The sequence below is a fragment of the Leptodactylus fuscus genome, chromosome 2 (assembly GCF_031893055.1).
Source record: "Leptodactylus fuscus isolate aLepFus1 chromosome 2, aLepFus1.hap2, whole genome shotgun sequence".
In the NCBI taxonomy this organism is placed as follows: Eukaryota; Metazoa; Chordata; class Amphibia; order Anura; family Leptodactylidae; genus Leptodactylus; species Leptodactylus fuscus.
In genome coordinates this window covers 266,797,806-266,818,284 of record NC_134266.1, presented here as the reverse complement: position 1 = coordinate 266,818,284, position 20,479 = coordinate 266,797,806, and the positions used below count along the sequence as shown (strand labels likewise).

The window sequence follows — 20,479 nt, the reverse complement described above, 5'->3', positions numbered from 1 at the left end:
TATCTATCTATCTATCTATCTATCTATCTATCTCCTATCTATCTATCTATCTATCTATCTATCTATATATCTATCTATCTCCTATCTATCTATCTATCTATCTATCTATCTATCTCTCTCTTATCTATCTATCTATCTATCTATCTATCTATCTATCTATCTATCTCCTATCTATCTATCTATCTATCTATCTATCTATCTATCTCCTATCTATCTATCTATCTATCTATCTATCTATCTATCTATATATCTATCTATCTCCTATCTATCTATCTATCTATCTATCTATCTCTTATCTATCTATCTATCTATCTATCTATCTATCTCCTATCTATCTATCTATCTATCTATCTATCTATCTATCTATCTCCTATCTATCTATCTATCTATCTATCTATCTATCTATCTATCTATCTCCTATCTATCTATCACCTGATCGTGTAATGGTACGAGGCTACGTGTCACACAACTAGGAACAAATATCATTGCAGCCACTATTCTTACAGGAGCAGCTACAGGTGACAGTGTGTTAACCCCACGCATTCCAATTATACCAAATCATTTCCCTTTTCAATTCACACAACTACAATTTCCCCTTAATTTGGCTTTTAAAATGACTATTAATAAATCCCAAGGACAAACACTGAGAGTAGCAGGAAGACATTTACCACACCAGGCTCCTCACATGGACAACTTTATGTGGCTGCTCAAGAGTATCCTGTGCCCAAAACTTACATGTACTGGCGGAAAATAACAAATCATACAATGTCGTATATCCAAGTATATTAACTTGTAATCCCTCTGTCCCAAAGACACTATGTACAGTTTATACCAACACCGTATAGCGGCTGAAATACAAATTACATTCAACACAAAAGTCTCATGTATTGTCAGAATTACAGCAACAACAAGATACAAAGTTACATTTCATCATATCCCATACCTTATACACAGTACGAAAACCTTACCTGCGCCTGTATATACCCACTGCTACAATCACCGCAGACGAAGTCACAGCTAGTAGTCTATATAGATGGCAATGGGGGGGGGGGGGGGGGAGAGAACCTGAATGTGACCCCTCCATGAGCACCTATGACAATCTCCAGCAGACATACCTGAATTGTTTATCTATCTATCTATCTATCTATCTATCTATCTATCTATCTATCTCCTATTTATCTATCTATCTATCTATCTATCTATCTATCTATCTATCTATCTCCTATTTATCTATCTATCTATCTATCATCTATCTATCTATCTATCTATCTATCTCCTATTTATCTATCTATCTATCTATCTATCTATCTATCTCCTATTTATCTATCTATCTATCTATCTATCTATCTATCTATCTCTATCTATCTATCTCCTATTTATCTATCTATCTATCTATCTATCTATCTATCTATCTATCTATCTATCTATCTATCTCCTATTTATCTATCTATATCTATCTATCTCCTATTTATCTATCTATCTATCTATCTATCTATCTATCTATCTATCTATCTATCTCCTATCTATCTATCTATCTATCTCCTATCTATCTATCTATCTCCTATCTATCTATCTATCTATCTATCTATCTATCTATCTATCTATCTATCTATCTCCTATTTATCTATCTATCTATATCTATCTATCTATCTATCTCCTATTTATCTATCTATCTATCTATCTATCTATCTATCTATCTATCTATCTATCTCCTATTTATCTATCTATCTATCTATCTATCACCTATCTATCTATCTATCTATCTCCTATTTATCTATCTATCTATCTATCTATCTATCTATCTATCTATCTCCTATCTATCTATCTATCTATCTATCTATCTATCTATCTATCTCCTATCTATCTATCTATCTATCTATCTATCTATCTATCTATCTATCTATCTCTATCTATCTCCTATCTATCTATCTATCTATCTATCTATCTATCTATCTATCTATCTATCTATCTATCTATCTATCTATCTCTATCTCCTATTTATCTATCTATCTATCTATCTATCTATCTATCTATCTATCTCCTATTTATCTATCTATCTATCTATCTATCTATCTATCTATCTATCTATCTATCTCTCTATCTCCTATCTATCTATCTATCTATCTATCTATCTCCTATCTATCTCCTATCTATCTATCTATCTATCTATCTATCTATCTATCTATCTATCTATCTCTCTATCTCCTATCTATCTATCTATCTATCTATCTATCTATCTATCTTCGCATAGCTGTAGGTGTATTTTACTTCATTGATTTTCCTCCTTTTATCTTTTCTCTTTTAGGTGTCGAAAATGTTGGATTTCTTGCAGGACACTGGCAGAATTGGTTTTCAGACCCTCCCGAAACTCACAGAGGAAGGTAAGGCGCCACCTTCAGGCTCCCTTATACCTATGGTATGTGCATAGATGTCACCTGCCTAATAATAAGTCACCCCTGGAGTTGTCTCCTCTCCTCTCTGTCAGTGTAATGCTATATCTGTGCTCTGCAGCCAGTGTAGGGCTAGCGGTGACCCTGATATTGTAGGATTGCTATATATGTGGTTTCCTAGTATACTATGTATAGTGTCTGTATGGGATTGCTATATATGCAGTTTCCTAGTATACTATGTATAGTGTCTGTATGGGATTGCTATATATGCAGTTTCCTATGTCATGCGAGCCAGGTTGCAACTGAGCAACTTCTATGTAAGTGCTGATACATTTGTCCATAGCAGTAAATTGGAACATGCTGAGCCTTGACCGGGGTTCAGCGACCTGAACCTTTACCCTACTATTTGCACTGGATAAAACAGAGGGGTCCTCTGGGCATATTGACAAGGGTTGTCTGTAAGGGGTCCATCACCTGGAACCCCTCAATTCCAGAGTGAAGGGCGGCTCAGTCCTCTACAGTCCCCACCATTGCTATAGGATGGTGTATCAACCAGAGGGGACTGAAAAATGCACGAAATGGGCATAAGGTCATGGGTCAGATGTACGGAAAGCTTTGAAGTTAAGGGCGCACTGCAGGCGAAACTGATACACTGTGTTATACTTAGTGCAGGATCTGAGGGGGTGGAGCAAGACACAGGAAGTTTCACATTATTGTCCAGCTCCGCCCCCGCAGAACCTGAACTAGACATAACATGAGTCTAGGGCTTCAATTCGGCAAAAAATGTCTAGGGGCAACACGGTGGCTCAGTGGTTAGCACTGCAGCCTTATAGCACTGGAGTCCTGGGTTTGAATCCCAACCAGTAACAACAGCTGCAAGGAGTTTGTATGTTCTCCCTGTGTTTGCGTGGATTTCCTCCCATTCTACAAAGAGATACTGATAGGGGAAAAAATGTACATTGTGATCCCTATATGGGGCAAAAACTTGCAAATGACCTGCAAACAAATCCAGCAGACTTAGATATTGTGCGCCAGTCCTGTTGCCTTTGCAGGATGTTCTATACAAAACCAATTTTGTTGCGTAAATCAAATGCGATTTAAAGTAACGCAACGAAATTGGCTCTTTAGTTTTAACCTAGGCTAGTAACTTTCCTTCTACCTGACCCCAGGACTCTCTCCCTATTCGCGATTCTTCCACTCAGCAATGTCCTTCTACAGGAAAGTGTCCCACTTAGCGAGCGGCCGTCTCGTTTCACTCGCGGCATTGTTCTACGTATTGTGTTACCAGGTAATAAATCCGCCGCGCGTATGTAAGGACTGAATAGAGCGAAACGTAATAGCCGCTAATTCAGTCCATTACCTGCGCGTGCAATATGATGATCCCGGACTCCGCACAACAGGAGCACATAGCCACCTTTGTCAGAAATGTTCTGTATGAGGGGTCTGAGTGTCACTCAGCTTTCCTGGACCACCGATTGGCAAATCTGCGTTTTGTATATCTAGATCTGTTCAGCTATTCAGAAGATATAAGCTCTGTTAGTTCTTATGCAGATTAGGGTCTATTAGCCAAGTGGGCGGTAACACTGTTCTTTCTCTGTGGGCTGTATGTTAGGCAGTGTTACCATCCCTAATCTACACCAACACCAACAGGGCTTATATCTTCGGAATAGCTGAACAGATTTAGAAAACAAAACGCCAAGTGCTTAGGTTTGTCAGTGGACTTTTGAGACTTGCTGACTGGTCCTGTTTAAAGGGGGTCTTCTGGCCCTAAATACATCTTTATACTAATGAACCCAATGTTCCAGTGGGGGGTGCTAGTGAGTACTATACATGGCCAAACACAGAGCAATAGTGCCAGTACTTGCAGTGATCTCCCGGCACAGGACTGTGGCATAAGTCTACGCAGATCTCGGATTCCTTCACTTGTGCCCTTATACATTTTTCTATTGAATAAACTCCTCTGTAATGTGTTTCGTGCAGATGTTTGTGCCATTTGGACTTCTGTCTCTGAGTTTGTGGAGCACCAGATGGCCCAGCAGAAGGTATGTGACTGATATTATTATTATACATCATTATAGGGCACCAACGTCAGGGCCACCAGTGTGGGACCCCAGGTACTAATTCACACTTTCAGTCCTGTAGACCAACAGGGATGCCGACATCAACCCTTTCACCTTCCTAGACCACCAGTGATGCTGATATGACTCACTCACTTACCTAAGCCAGCAGGGATGTTGCCATTAACCCCTTTACTAGCCTAGACCACCAATGATGCTGATATGACTCACTCACTTGCCTAGGCCAGCAGGGACATTGCCATTAACCCCTTTACTAGCCTAGACCACCAATGATTCTGATATGACTCACTCACTTACCTAGGCCAGCAGGGACATTGCCATTAACCCCTTTACTAGCCTAGACCACCAATAATGCTGATATGACTCACTCACTTGCCTAGGCCAGCAGGGACGTTTCCATTAACCCTTTTACTAGCCTAGACCACCAATGATGCTGATATGAGCCATTCACCTCCCTGGATCAGCAAGGATGCAGCTGTTAACCCCTTTATTAACCTCGACCACCCAGGATGCTAGCATTACATCTCCACTAGCCCAGATCACCGATGGCGTGGTATGACCCCTTCACTAATGAAGCCTACTGTGCTGGCGCTAACCCCTTCACGAACGTAAACCACCAATCATGATGGCATTTCCGCATTTATTAATTCAGACCACCCACAGTGCTAGTGCGACCCTTACATTTACCTAGGTAACATGGATGCTGGGATTAACAACTTCACTTTGCTAGGCCGCTGTGGGTGTTGCATGATCCACTTCACTAACCTAAACCACCATGGATACACCTTAACCCCTTCCGTAATGCAGGCTACCACTGATAATGGCAGGAATCGCCTTACTCACTTAGACCACCAGTGTTGCTGACATTAACCCTTTCACTAACCTAGACCAGCAGGGACTCTGGAATTAACATCATTGTTTACCTAGACCACCAATGATGCTGGCATTAACTCGTTCTCCAATGAAAACCACCCATGTGACCGGCATAAACCCCTCCATAGACCTAGACCTCCAATGATGCTTACAGTACCTCGTTCCATTACCTGTCTTAAGGATAGGAGGCTAGGCCATTGGTGTTACAGTCCTGAAGAACCCCTTTAAGGTTAAAGGGAGTCTGTCAGCACAAAATATGACCATAATCTAATCATAGTACCTAGTAGGACGCAGATCATAAATATACTTTTCTTATTTCTGACTGCTTATGAGTTCTACCGCCCCCACAGGATGAAAGAGGGAACTTCCTTGTTATGAACTTCCTTAACATGTTAAGTTTTACCCGAAAATTTCCCACCGGCAGCCACAGCTTTTGTGCTGACCAACATATCTCCAGGTAACAGACTACAAACAAATCCAGTTTCTGTCATATTTCCTTCAACCAATCCGCTGCTTGCTAACTTACTAAATGTGAGCAACGGTACAGCGCTAAGGAATACGTTGGTGCTATATAAGTAAGAGTGTAATGATGTGTCCTGGTAATCAGGAGCTGTGATCTTGTACATGGCCGGAGGACCCTACATACAGTTCATTTACCTTCCTGTTGTAGGGGGTGCAGATTCCAGGACTGGGAACATTCACTCTTTCAAGACAGAAACTAGATGTCGGCAACAACAAGTTCATCATCATACAACGCCCAGTCTTCCTTCTGTCAGAAAAACTGGCTCAAATTCATGCGCTCAAGTTCAATAAAGTATTCACAACAGGTATAGTGACTGCATCAGAACAATAGTGAGCGCAGCTCTGGAGTATAATACAGGATAAGTAATGTAATGTATGTACACAGTGACTGTACCAGCAGAATAGTGAGCGCAGCTCTGGAGTATGATACAGGATAAGTAATGTAATGTATGTACACAGTGACTGTACCAGCAGAATAGTGAGCGCAGCTCTGGAGTATGATACAGGATAAGTAATGTAATGTATGTACACAGTGACTGTACCAGCAGAATAGTGAGCGCAGCTCTGGAGTATGATACAGGATAAGTAATGTAATGTATGTACACAGTAACTGCACCAGCAGAATAGTGAGCGCAGCTCTGGAGTATAATACAGGATAAGTAATGTAATGTATGTACACAGTGACTGTACCAGCAGAATAGTGAGCGCAGCTCTGGAGTATAATACAGGATAAGTAATGTAATGTATGTACACAGTGACTGTACCAGCAGAATAGTGAGCGCAGCTCTGGAGTATAATACAGGATAAGTAATGTAATGTATGTACACAGTGACTGTACCAGCAGAATAGTGAGCGCAGCTCTGGAGTATAATACAGGATAAGTAATGTAGTGTATGTACACAGTGACTGTACCAGCAGAATAGTGAGCGCAGCTCTGGAGTATAATACAGGATAAGTAATGTAATGTATGTACACAGTGACTGTACCAGCAGAATAGTGAGCGTAGCTCTGGAGTATAATACAGGATAAGTAATGTAATGTATGTATACAGTGACTGTACCAGCAGAATAGTGAGCGCAGCTCTGGAGTATAATACAGGATAAGTAATGTAGTGTATGTACACAGTGACTGTACCAGCAGAATAGTGAGCGCAGCTCTGGAGTATAATACAGGATAAGTAATGTAGTGTATGTACACAGTGACTGTACCAGCAGAATAGTGAACGCAGCTCTGGAGTATAATACAGGATAAGTAATGTAATGTATGTACACAGTGACTGTACCACCAGAATAGTGAGCGCAGCTCTGGAGTATAATACAGGATAAGTAATGTAATGTATGTACACAGTGACTGCACCAGCAGAATAGTGAGCGCAGCTCTGGAGTATAATACAGGATAAGTAATGTAATGTATGTACACAGTGACTGTACCAGCAGAATAGTGAGCGCAGCTCTGGAGTATAATACAGGATAAGTAATGTAATGTATGTACACAGTGACTGTACCAGCAGAATAGTGAGCGCAGCTCTGGAGTATAATACAGGATAAGTAATGTAATGTATGTACACAGTGACTGTACCAGCAGAATAGTGAGCGCAGCTCTGGAGTATAATACAGGATAAGTAATGTAATGTATGTACACAGTGACTGTACCAGCAGAATAGTGAGCGCAGCTCTGGAGTATAATACAGGATAAGTAATGTAATGTATGTACACAGTGACTGCACCAGCAGAATAGTGAGCGCAGCTCTGGAGTATAATACAGGATAAGTAATGTAATGTATGTACACAGTGACTGTACAGCAGAATAGTGAGCGCAGCTCTGGAGTATAATACAGGATAAGTAATGTAATGTACTGTATATGGCTTCTGCTTCATTGGAAATGGAATTTATTATGTCACGGTCCTGGACAATCCTTACACATAGGCAGCCGAGCAGTCACAGATGAATGTGCGGACATATTGTAGATGTTTTCTACAGCTTAATCATTTCCAGAAATATACGCCCCCTATGGAGTAACATCGCCTTTCTATATATGTATTGCTCAAATTTAAAGTTGTTGGAGAGATTTAGAAATGAAAGTAACTGCAGGACATATTATAAAATGAAATATAAGTATTACTCCTGTCCCATCCCCCGACGCGCCAGCACTGATGCTCTGGTGATCCCTGATGGTATTTTTAATGGGTTTCCGAGAACAATGATGTGCCGTCCAATCACATGACTGCCTCAGCCAATCACTGACCTCAGCTGTGATACCAGCCTATATGACACAAGACCGCTGAGGCCTCTGATTGGTTGTACCGGTCACCTGATGTACTATCATCACTACAGTGTCCTTTTATACTGTGAATAATACTTTCTCTCCCCCTCCTCTGACCACAGGTGACATCCCCGTCGTCCCTCTTAATTTCGTCGCCCTGTCATTCGCCTGCCCCTACAGCAGAGACACGGTCGAGGCCTGTGTCAGGGAAACCCTCAGCGCCTTCTCGCGATCAGTCGCTACGAAACAAAATGTGGAGTTCACCTTTAAGAACATCGGGACCCTCCTCATCCGGGAGCTGAAGGTCAAGATGAAGTTTTATAAGGAGTTTGTGAACAGTATGGACGGGACGGGAACCCTAGTGAGATCCCTCTGTAATGTAAGTGAAGAACGTCTGATATACTCAAGGTTTTTTTTTTTTTTTTTTTGACTGGGCATGTAAAAATAACCCAAAACATAAAAAAACACAATAATGGATTTCCATAAAACGTTTCCTTGAAGAACATTATTGCCTTTGTTTTTCCTACGTTTTGTCACAATTTTTGTAGTCTGTAGTGCATACAAAAGCTGAAAGGAGGCGGAGCTCAACCAAGAGGGCAGGGCTTATTTTTTTTTGCCCTATTACACAGAGTGGGGAGAGGCTCCTGCTGCAGCCAGTTGTCTTACAGCCAGACACAGGATAGCAAGGAGCACATGGATTTCTTCATATATTTCTCAAGTCTAATTGTGATATAAAACCAGATGGGATGAAAGGAAGGAGCGAGACAAACAGGTTGGAATATTTTCCTTTATGTTTTTTGTGTATTTTAGTGTTCGTTTAAGTGAATTATCTGAGATCAGAAACACTGAGGCGGGTTTATGAAGACTGCTATTTAGTACACCGGTCCCTGCACCAATAGGGGATGTCCCTCATTATAAATGAGCTGCATCCTCTCATTTAATGCTACTATATGGGGGACCATGTCATGTACAGTATTGGCACCCCTGCAATTCTGTCAGATAATACTCGTGTTCTTCCAGATAATGATTGCAATCACAAATTCTTTGGTATTATTATCTTCATTTAATTTGTTTTCAATGGAAAACCACAAAAAGAATTGTCAAAAAGCCAAATTGGATATAACTCCACATCAAACATAAAAGAGGGAGTGGACAAAAGTAATGGCACTGTTTGAAAAATCATGTGATGCTTCTCTAATTTGTGTAATTAGCAGCACCTGTTACTTACCTGAGGCACCTAACAGGTGGTGGCAATAACTAAATCACACTTGCAGCCAGTTGAAATGGATTAAAGTTGACTCCACCTCTGTCCTGTGTCCTTGTGTGACCACATTGAGCATGGAGAAAAGAAAGAAGACCAAAGAACTGTCTGAGGACTTGAGAAGTAAAATTGTGAGGAAGCATGAGAAATCTGAAGGCTACAAGTCCATCTCCAAAGACCTGAATGTTCCTGTGTCTACCGTGCGCAGTGTCATCAAGAAGTGTAAAGCCCATGGCACTGTGGCTAACATCCCTAGATGTGGACGCAAAAGAAACATTGTCGAGAGATTTCAACACAAGATTGTGCGGATGGTGGATAAAGAACCTCGACTAACATCCAAACAAGTCCAAGCTGCCCTGCAGTCCGAGGGTACAACAGTGTCACCCTGTACTATCTGTCATCGTCTGAATGAGAAGGGACTGTATGGGAGGAGACCCAGGAAGACCCCACTTCTTACCCAGAGACATAAGCCAGGCTGGAGTTTGCCAAAACTTACCTGAGAAAGCCAAAACCGTTCTGGAAGAATGTTCTCTGGTCAGAGGAGACAAAAGTAGAGCTTTACGGGAAAATGTGTAATGTGTACTAGATGGAGGGGCCACGTCATGTATACTTTATGGGGGCCATGCCGTGTACTGTATAGGGGTCATGTAATGTGTACTAGATGGAGGGGCCACGTCATGTATACTTTATGGGGGCCATGTCGTGCACTGTATAGAGGTCATGTAGCCAATAACTATAGTGGGTGACCAAGTCATTTGTATTTCTGAGACCCTTCCCCTGAATCTCTTCATCTTCTTCTTTATCAGAGACCAGGCACAGCGGATTCTGTCATGTCCTCAGGAGAAGACTTGTTGCTGCGCCCTCGATCATGCAGCGCTCTTCTATTCCCCAGGTAATATAGACGAGAGATCCTTTATAAGACGTCTTGTCTTCTGCCCGGATCTTCAGGCTTCTCTATTTCTCCATCCATCCACTTTCTGGTCATTCTCCTTCTTCCAAGCTTAGTGGATCTTCTGACAATTTGTCCAGAATAAGATAAAACCTCAGTCCGGTCATTGTGATACCAAGTGGACGGGTCAAAGATCCATCAATTTACTTTCTCAAGTCTTCAGCTTTCTCCTCCAATATGCTGCGTCTTCTCCTGATCTTCTCCTGGGTTGGAGAAACCCTTTAAGTGAATTGGTGACCCTGTTATATATAACCAGGCTAGAGAGAAAGACCCCTGTGATATCCATAGACCCTACTAGGTATGGAAAGGGGGCGTCTTGGAAGTTTGAGGCATCTGTCAGTTGTGTCCGATCTCTTCCCCGATGTATTCTCTTGTGTATTAGAATTGATATGAAAGGAACGGAGAAATCTACAAGTATGGAGACAATCCCAGAAGAAAACGGAGAGGCGGGGAAGACGGAGGAGCCAAAGATGAACCAACAACCAGGCCAAGAAGAAGAGCAAGACAAGGAGGAGCCACTGTCCAGCAGAAGAGGTAGGAGGTGTCTGACAACACTGCGGGTCCTAGTGATGCTGGAAGCCTATAAGTTGTCAGCATCAGACATCAGCAATGGAATAAAGTAGATTTCTGGTGGAATCGGCAGCTGAGATATAAGGTGCTGTTTGCTGAGGACCTCACTATTTGTAGATTTTGAGCCCCATATAGAGATTACAATGTACATTTATTTCCTATCAGTATGTCTTTGTAGAATAGGAGGAAATCCATGCAAACATGGGGAGAACATACAAACTCCTTGCAGATGTTGTTCCTGGCAGGATTCGAACCCAGGACTCCAGCTCTGCAATGCTAACCACTGAGCCACCGTGCTGCCCCATAACTTGCAGACAGTTTCTGGCAGAACTCAGCAGGAAGGTTGTTCCCACCATCTTGGAGAACTAAGTACGGATGTGGATGTATGGATGTAGGCATGCTCCAATCCGTCTCTTTCTTCATGTCATCCCAGACAGACTGATCAGGGCTATATATGTGGGGCCGTAACATCACTGTCAGGACTCCTCCTCCAAAGAGGAAAGCTCACACCAAATATTGATGGGATTTACATAGCTCTTATCTTCATCTTTCTCTTACTTCATGTTAAATAAAAAAAGTTAACAAACTATTAACCCTTCTATTTCTGTATGTCTGTAACGCACATGGACTGCAGAGTGCAAATCATCTCCATCGTATTTACAGAAACACCCACAACTAAACGTTTGCTGAACCGACAGTACATTGTGCCTGCCAGAGTTACCGGCATCAGCCTGACTGAGGACCTGGAGAAAATCCCAAAGCCAAAAACTGCTCCAGAAAGGTGAGAGATAAAATAATAACCCAGATGTTATAAATTATAACTCACATCCTTCATCTCCGTAAGCGGTAGTATTATCATCTAGTGGTCAGTATTATAGTAGTTACATACTTGTACATAGGAGTAGTATTATAGTAGTTATATTCTTGTACATAGGAGTAGTATTATAGTAGTTATATTCTTGTACATAGGAGCCGTATTATAGTAGTTATATTCTTGTACATAGGGGAAGTATTATAGTAGTTATATTCTTGTACATAGGAGGCAGTATTATAGTAGTTATATTCTTGTACATAGGGGAAGTATTATAGTAGTTATATTCTTGTACATAGGAGGTAGTATTATAGTATATTGTTGTACATAGGAGCAGTATTATAGTAGTTATATCCTTGTACATAGGGGCAGTATTATAGTAGTTATATTCTTGTACATAGGAGGTAGTATTATAGTAGTTATATTCTTGTACATAGGAGCAGTATTATAGTAGTTATATTCTTGTACATAGGAGCAGTATTATAGTAGTTATATTCTTGTACATAGGAGCAGTATTATAGTAGTTATATTCTTGTACATAGGAGTAGTATTATAGTAGTTATATTCTTGTACATAGGAGCAGTATTATAGTAGTTATATACTTGTACATAGGAGGTAGTATTATAGTAGTTATATTCTTGTACATAGGAGGTAGTATTATAGTAGTTATATTCTTGTACATAGGAGGTAGTATTATAGTAGTTATATTCTTGTACATAGGAGTAGTATTATAGTAGTTATATTCTTGTACATAGTAGTATTATAGTAGTTATATTCTTGTACATAGGAGCAGTATTATAGTATTTATATTCTTGTACACAGGAGCAGTATTATAGTAGTTATATTCTTGTACATAGCAGTATTATAGTAGTTATATTCTTGTACATAGGAGCAGTATTATAGTAGTTATATCCTTGTACATAGGGGCAGTATTATAGTAGTTATATTCTTGTACATAGGAGTTGTATTATAGTAGTTATATTCTTGTACATAGGAGGTAGTATTATAGTAGTTATATTCTTGTATATAGGAACAGTATTATAGTAGTTATATTCTTGTACATAGGAGCAGTATTATAGTAGTTATATCCTTGTACATAGGGGCAGTATTATAGTAGTTATATTCTTGTACATAGGAGTAGTATTATAGTAGTTATATTCTTGTACATAGGAGGTAGTATTATAGTAGTTATATTCTTGTACATAGGAGGTAGTATTATAGTAGTTATATTCTTGTACATAGGGGGCAGTATTATAGTAGTTATATTCTTGTACATAGGAGCAGTATTATAGTAGTTATACTCTTGTACATAGGAACAGTATTATAGTAGTTATATTCTTGTACATAGGAGGTAGTATTATAGTAGTTATATTCTTGTACATAGGAGGTAGTATTATAGTAGTTATATTCTTGTACATAGGAGGTAGTATTATAGTAGTTATATTCTTGTACATAGGAGCAGTATTATAGTAGTTATATTCTTGTACATAGGAGCAGTATTATAGTAGTTATATTCTTGTACATAGGAGGTAGTATTATAGTAGTTATATTCTTGTACATAGGAGGTAGTATTATAGTAGTTATATTCTTGTACATAGGAGGTAGTATTATAGTAGTTATATTCTTGTACATAGGAGGTAGTATTATAGTAGTTATATTCTTGTACATAGGAGCAGTATTATAGTAGTTATATTCTTGTACATAGGAGCAGTATTATAGTTGTTATATTCTTGTACATAGGGGGCAGTATTATAGTAGTTATATTCTTGTACATAGGAGCAGTATTATAGTAGTTATATTCTTGTACATAGGAGTAGTATTATAATAGTTATATTCTTGTACATAGTAGCAGTATTATAGTAGTTATATTCTTGTACATAGGAACAGTATTATAGTAGTTATATTCTTGTACATAGGAGTAGTATTATAGTAGTTATATTCTTGTACATAGGGGCAGTATTATAGTAGTTATATTCTTGTACATAGGAGTAGTATTATAGTAGTTATATTCTTGTATATAGGAGGTAGTATTATAGTAGTTATATTCTTGTACATAGGAGCAGTATTATAGTAGTTATATTCTTGTACACAGGAGCAGTATTATAGTAGTTATATTCTTGTATATAGGGGGCAGTATTATAGTAGTTATATTCTTGTACATAGGAGCAGTATTATAGTAGTTATATTCTTGTACATAGGAGTAGTATTATAGTAGTTATATTCTTGTACATAGGAGGTAGTATTATAGTAGTTATATTCTTGTACATAGGAGGTAGTATTATAGTAGTTATATTCTTGTACATAGGTGCAGTATTATAGTAGTTATATTCTTGTACATAGGAGCAGTATTATAGTAGTTATATTCTTGTACATAGGGGGCAGTATTATAGTAGTTATATTCTTGTACATAGGAGCAATATTATAGTAGTTATATTCTTGTACATAGGAACAGTATTATAGTAGTTATATTCTTGTACATAGGGGGCAGTATTATAGTAGTTATATTCTTGTACATAGGGGGCAGTATTATAGTAGTTATATTCTTGTACATAGGAGCAGTATTATAGTAGTTATATTCTTGTACATAGGAGCAGTATTATAGTAGTTATATTCTTGTACATAGGAGCAGTATTATAGTAGTTATATCCTTGTACATAGGGGCAGTATTATAGTAGTTATATCCTTGTACATAGGGGCAGTATTATAGTAGTTATATTCTTGTACATAAGAGTAGTATTATAGTAGTTATATTCTTGTACATGGGAGCAGTATTATAGTAGTTATATTCTTGTACATAGGAGGTAGTATTATAGTAGTTATATTCTTGTACATAGGAGGTAGTATTATAGTAGTTATATTCTTGTACATAGGAGGTAGTATTATAGTAGTTATATTCTTGTACATAGGAGGTAGTATTATAGTAGTTATATTCTTGTACATGGGAGTAGTATTATAGTAGTTATATTCTTGTACATAGGAGCAGTATTATAGTAGTTATATTCTTGTACATAGGAGCAGTATTATAGTAGTTATATTCTTGTACATAGGAGGTAGTATTATAGTAGTTATATTCTTGTACATAGGAGGTAGTATTATAGTAGTTATATTCTTGTACATAGGAGCAGTATTATAGTAGTTATATTCTTGTACATAGGAGGTAGTATTATAGTAGTTATATTCTTGTACGTAGCAGGTAGTATTATAGTAGTTATATTCTTGTACATGGGAGTAGTATTATAGTAGTTATATTCTTGTACATAGGAGCAGTATTATAGTAGTTATATTCTTGTACATAGGAGGTAGTATTATAGTAGTTATATTCTTGTACATAGGAGGTAGTATTATAGTAGTTATATTCTTGTACATAGGAGGTAGTATTATAGTAGTTATATTCTTCTACATAGGAGGTAGTATTATAGTAGTTATATTCTTGTACATGGGAGTAGTATTATAGTAGTTATATTCTTGTACATAGGAGGTAGTATTATAGTAGTTATATTCTTGTACATATGAGTAGTATTATAGTAGTTATATTCTTGTACATAGTAGTATTATAGTAGTTATATTCTTGTACATAGGAGGTAGTATTATAGTAGTTATATTCTTGTACACAGGAGCAGTATTATAGTAGTTATATTCTTGTACATAGGAGTAGTATTATAGTAGTTATATTCTTGTACATAGGAGTAGTATTATAGTAGTTATATTCTTGTACATAGGAGTAGTATTATAGTAGTTATATTCTTTCTACATAGGAGGTAGTATTATAGTAGTTATATTCTTGTACATAGGAGCAGTATTATAGTAGTTATATTCTTGTACATAGGAGTAGTATTATAGTAGTTATATTCTTGTACATAGGAGTAGTATTATAGTAGTTATATTCTTGTACATAGGAGTAGTATTATAGTAGTTATATTTTTGTACATAGGAGCAGTATTATAGTAGCTATATTCTTGTACATAGGAGTAGTATTATAGTAGTTATATTCTTGTACATAGAAGTAGTATTATAATAGTTATATTCTTGTACATAGGGGCAGTATTATAGTAGTTATATTCTTGTACATAAGAGTAGTATTATGGTAGTTATATTCTTGTACATAGGAGCAGTATTATAGTCGTTATATTCTTGTACATAGGAGCAGTATTATAGTAGTTATATTCTTGTACATAGGAGTAGTATTATAGTAGTTATATTCTTGTACATAGGGGCAGTATTATAGTAGTTATATTTTTGTACATAGGAGTAGTATTATAGCAGTTATATTCTTGTACATAGGAGCAGTATTATAGTAGTTATATTCTTGTACATGGGAGTAGTATTATAGTAGTTATATTCTTGTACATAGGAGCAGTATTATAGTAGTTATATTCTTGTACATGGGAGTAGTATTATAGTAGTTATATTCTTGTACATAGGAGCAGTATTATAGTAGTTATATTCTTGTACATAGGAGGTAGTATTATAGCTGTTATATTCTTGTACATAGGAGGTAGTATTATAGTAGTTATATTCTTGTACATAGGAGCAGTATTTTAGTAGTGATATGCTTGTCAGTCAGTATTATAGGCCAACAAACTGCATCTTCCCCTTGTAGAAGTAAAGCTTAGCTGTGACTATGACTTTGGTGTTGTCTCCGTATCTCTCTGCCCTCAGGTCCAGGTATATAGTAAGAGTTGGTTCCTGTTCTCAGGCTCATAAACAATTCATTGCACTGACAAAATGTTCCCTTAATGGGTGTAAATGTTTCAGAGGACGATGTGAGTTTTATTCATAAGTATCAGTTGTCAGTGAGATGTTGAAAGGTGCTTAGAGAGACGGCAGGTTTACAGGTCAGTATTATTTTTACCATGTGATATCTACACCACGGTGGGGTTGGACACACTCCATCCTCCTTGTACAATGTCCTGGATAAGCTTATACTAATGCGCTGAATGTAAAAAATCATTTCAGAAAATGATCAGAATTTCTAGATTATCAAACGCTGGATTAAGATCTAAACTTTAAAGTATTGGTATATAATGTATTCACATGAGAAGACAGCGCTGTAGTATATGTAGCGCTGTAGTATACGTATACACTGCCATTCTATTCAGATTTCATATCACATTTCTTGTTATGCCGGAATGTGTATATTATATACAAGACTCCTATGGTGGTAAAAATTTGGAATAAGTTCCTTAGAGAACATACAGGTCCTAGGAGGTTTAAGTGTCCCAGGAACAAAATAAAATCAGCTAAAGGGGTTCTCAGGACCTTGCAAAGCTGGATACTGATGACGTATGCACGTGTCACTACGTTTCCCTTTTTACATGTATTATTCAGATTGGGATCATCAATGTCTGTGAATCATCCGAGAGCAGATCCTGAAGTCAACCAGACCAACGTGCTACAAGTACAACCATCCCCTCCATGTCTGGACCACTGCCGAGCTGGACAGGTACGGCGCATGGATGCAGATAAGACACAATGCAAAGGTGCTGGTGAAAAATGCCAAATTTTAGTTACAGTCCCAAAGCCTGAGGCTGCACTACTGAGAGATTCTGCTGACAATGTAATTGGATGAAATGAAAGTCAGTGAGTGTCTGTGTGAGGTCTCCTCCAGAGAGCGCTCCTATAAATCCTGTACAGGACATAAAGGAAAGCAAGTACATGATATTATTATATGGCAGTCATAGACCCAGCGCTGAACAGCATCTGTCTGTGACATTGTCATCCAGTGGGGCCGAATCAGAAAGGATCGTACCCGGGGCAGTCACCCATGTTATCTGTATTCTTCTGTAGGAATTGTGTTACCTGTGCCTACAGCGTGCCCAGAAAAACATCCCAGTGTACTATACAGAGGAGAGGAAGATGAGGGACAAGGACGAGGAGCGAGTACTACAGCAGTACCAGCACATGAAGGACCAGGAGGCCATGCTGAAGTCCCAGGTATGTTCTGTGAGATATACTGCACCCATGGGGGGGGGGCATAACAGTGGAGTAACTGGAGTATAATGCAGGATAAGTAATGTATGTACACAGTGACTGTACCAGCAGAATAGTGAGCGCAGCTCTGGAGTATAATACAGGAGGTAATTCAGGATCAGTACAGGATAAGTAATGTAATGTATGTACACAGTGACTGTACCAGCAGAATAGTGAGCGCAGCTCTGGAGTATAATACAGGATAAGTAATGTAATGTATGTACACAGTGACTGTACCAGCAGAATAGTGAGTGCAGCTCTGGAGTATAATACAGGATAAGTAATGTAATGTATGTACACAGTGACTGCACCAGCAGAATAGTGAGCGCAGCTCTGGAGTATAATACAGGATAAGTAATGTAATGTATGTACACAGTGACTGTACCAGCAGAATAGTGAGCGCAGCTCTGGAGTATAATACAGGATAAGTAATGTAATGTATGTACACAGTGACTGTACCAGCAGAATAGTGAGCGCAGCTCTGGAGTATAATACAGGATAAGTAATGTAATGTATATACACAGTGACTGTACCAGCAGAATAGTGAGTGCAGCTCTGGAGTATAATACAGGATAAGTAATGTAATGTATATACACAGTGACTGCACCAGCAGAATAGTGAGCGCAGCTCTGGAGTATAATACAGGAGGTAACTCAGGATCAGTACAGGATAAGTAATGTAATGTATGTACACAGTGACTGTACCAGCAGAATAGTGAGTGCAGCTCTGGAGTATAATACAGGATAAGTAATGTAATGTATGTACACAGTGACTGCACCAGCAGAATAGTGAGCGCAGCTCTGGAGTATAGAACAGGATAAGTAATGTAATGTATGTACACAGTGACTGTACCAGCAGAATAGTGAGCGCAGCTCTGTAGTATAATACAGGATAAGTAATGTATGTACACAGTGACTGTACCAGCAGAATAGTGAGCGCAGCTCTGGAGTATAATACGGGATGTAACTCAGGATCAGTACAGGATAAGTAATGTAATGTATGTACACAGTGACTGTACCAGCAGAATAGTGAGTGCAGCTCTGGAGTATAATACAGGATAAGTAATGTAATGTATGTACACAGTGACTGTACCAGAAGAATAGTGAGCACAGCTCTGAAGTATAATACAGGATAAGTAATGTAATGTATGTACACAGTGACTGCACCAGCAGAATAGTGAGCGCAGCTCTGGAGCATAATTCAGGATAAGTAATGTAATGTATGTACACAGTGACTGTACCAGCAGAATAGTGAGCGCAGCTCTGGAGTATAATACAGGATAAGTAATGTAATGTATGTATACAGTGACTGTACCAGCAGTATAGTGAGCGCAGCTCTGGAGTATAATACAGGATGTAACTCAGGATCAGTACAGGATAAGTAATGTAATGTATGTACACAGTGACTGCACCAGCAGAATAGTGAGCGCAGCTCTGGAGTATAATACAGGATAAGTAATGTAATGTATGTACACAGTGACTGTACCAGCAGAATAGTGAGCGCAGCTCTGGAGTATAATACAGGATAAGTAATGTAATGTATGTACACAGTGACTGTACCATCAGAATAGTGAGTGCAGCTCTGGAGTATAATACAGGATAAGTAATATAATGTGTGTACACAGTGACTGAACCAGCAGAATAGTGAGCGCAGCTCTGGAGTATAATACAGGATAAGTAATGTAATGTATGTACACAGTGACTGCACCAGCAGAATAGTGAGCGCAGCTCTGGAGTATAATACAGGATAAGTAATGTAATGTATGTACACAGTGACTGTACCAGCAGAATAGTGAGCGCAGCTCTGGAGTATAATACAGGATAAGTAATGTAATGTATGTACACAGTGACTGCACCAGCAGAATAGTGAGCGCAGCTCTGGAGTATAATACAGGATAAGTAATGTAATGTATGTACACAGTGACTGCACCAGCAGAATAGTGAGCGCAGCTCTGGAGTATAATACAGGATGTAACTCAGGATCAGTACAGGATAAGTAATGTAATGTATTTACACAGTGATACACGTTATTCATCTTAGTATGTAGATTAATTCTATATATAATCTTTACATTTTTCATATCTACAGAGCCGCCACTGACTAAATATATTTATACAATCCCTCATCTTTATTCTTTCCTCAGTTACAAGCTCAGGCGGATCGGGACCAGAGAGAGAAGGATGCAGCCTACAATAGAGGTGTAGCAGAGGCGATCCGGAACGGGCGGAACGCTCGCAGCACTGAGTTCTATGTAAGCACTGTAATTAATCCCGTCCTTCTCCCCATGCAGAGGTTTAGACAAATTTCCAGGTTTTACAACTTGCAGTTTCCTTTGATTGCAGTAATGTCTAATCCTCAGTGTGAGATCTCCACCACATCTTATTAGTGATCCTTGGTAAGGACTACGACTAATGGTGTCATAGAGGACATTGGGTGGGCTTGTGTGTGTTACTAAATGAGCACTGTACACCCTCTCCCCATCAATGTCCTCATCCATTCCTCCTCCCCAGTGGTCCCTTATCTCAATCACTCCTCACTATTCCTCCTTCTGTCCTCCATGTTGGCAGTAAGTAGAGGCAGATCCATGAAGACTAATAAGTCATGCTTCAGCCTTAAAGGAGACCTGACACCTCTCCTGACGTGTTATATTAAAACCCTGTATTCTCTATGGAAATCAATTCTTCCCTCAGCATTTTACATTGCGACTACCCTCTGTTATTCCTCCTGGAAATTAATTATTAACTTGACAAGTGGGTGTTACCATTTCCTTTGTGAAAGGGGCGTATCCCTGCA

The 20,479-nt window shown here is 38.7% G+C and overlaps 2 protein-coding genes across 2 annotated transcripts in view; one reads left to right on the top strand and one right to left on the bottom strand.

Moving 5' to 3' along the window:
• Nucleotides 1-3,981, bottom strand: part of SYTL2 (synaptotagmin like 2) — a 328,908-nt gene extending 324,927 nt beyond the window's left edge. Inside the window, exon 1 of the mRNA XM_075266181.1 lies at nt 3,975-3,981. The gene's annotated coding sequence lies outside the window, so the exon portion shown is untranslated. The remainder of the gene's footprint in view (nt 1-3,974) is intronic.
• The window catches only part of CCDC81 (coiled-coil domain containing 81), a 31,858-nt gene continuing 13,693 nt past the window's right edge, over nt 2,315-20,479 (top strand). Inside the window, exons 1-10 of the mRNA XM_075266213.1 lie at nt 2,315-2,381; nt 4,371-4,432; nt 6,012-6,168; nt 8,249-8,505; nt 10,194-10,279; nt 10,719-10,870; nt 11,570-11,687; nt 17,046-17,160; nt 17,505-17,651; nt 19,830-19,937. Of these exons, the coding sequence (XP_075122314.1) occupies nt 2,315-2,381; nt 4,371-4,432; nt 6,012-6,168; nt 8,249-8,505; nt 10,194-10,279; nt 10,719-10,870; nt 11,570-11,687; nt 17,046-17,160; nt 17,505-17,651; nt 19,830-19,937 (1,269 nt within the window). The remainder of the gene's footprint in view (nt 2,382-4,370; nt 4,433-6,011; nt 6,169-8,248; nt 8,506-10,193; nt 10,280-10,718; nt 10,871-11,569; nt 11,688-17,045; nt 17,161-17,504; nt 17,652-19,829; nt 19,938-20,479) is intronic.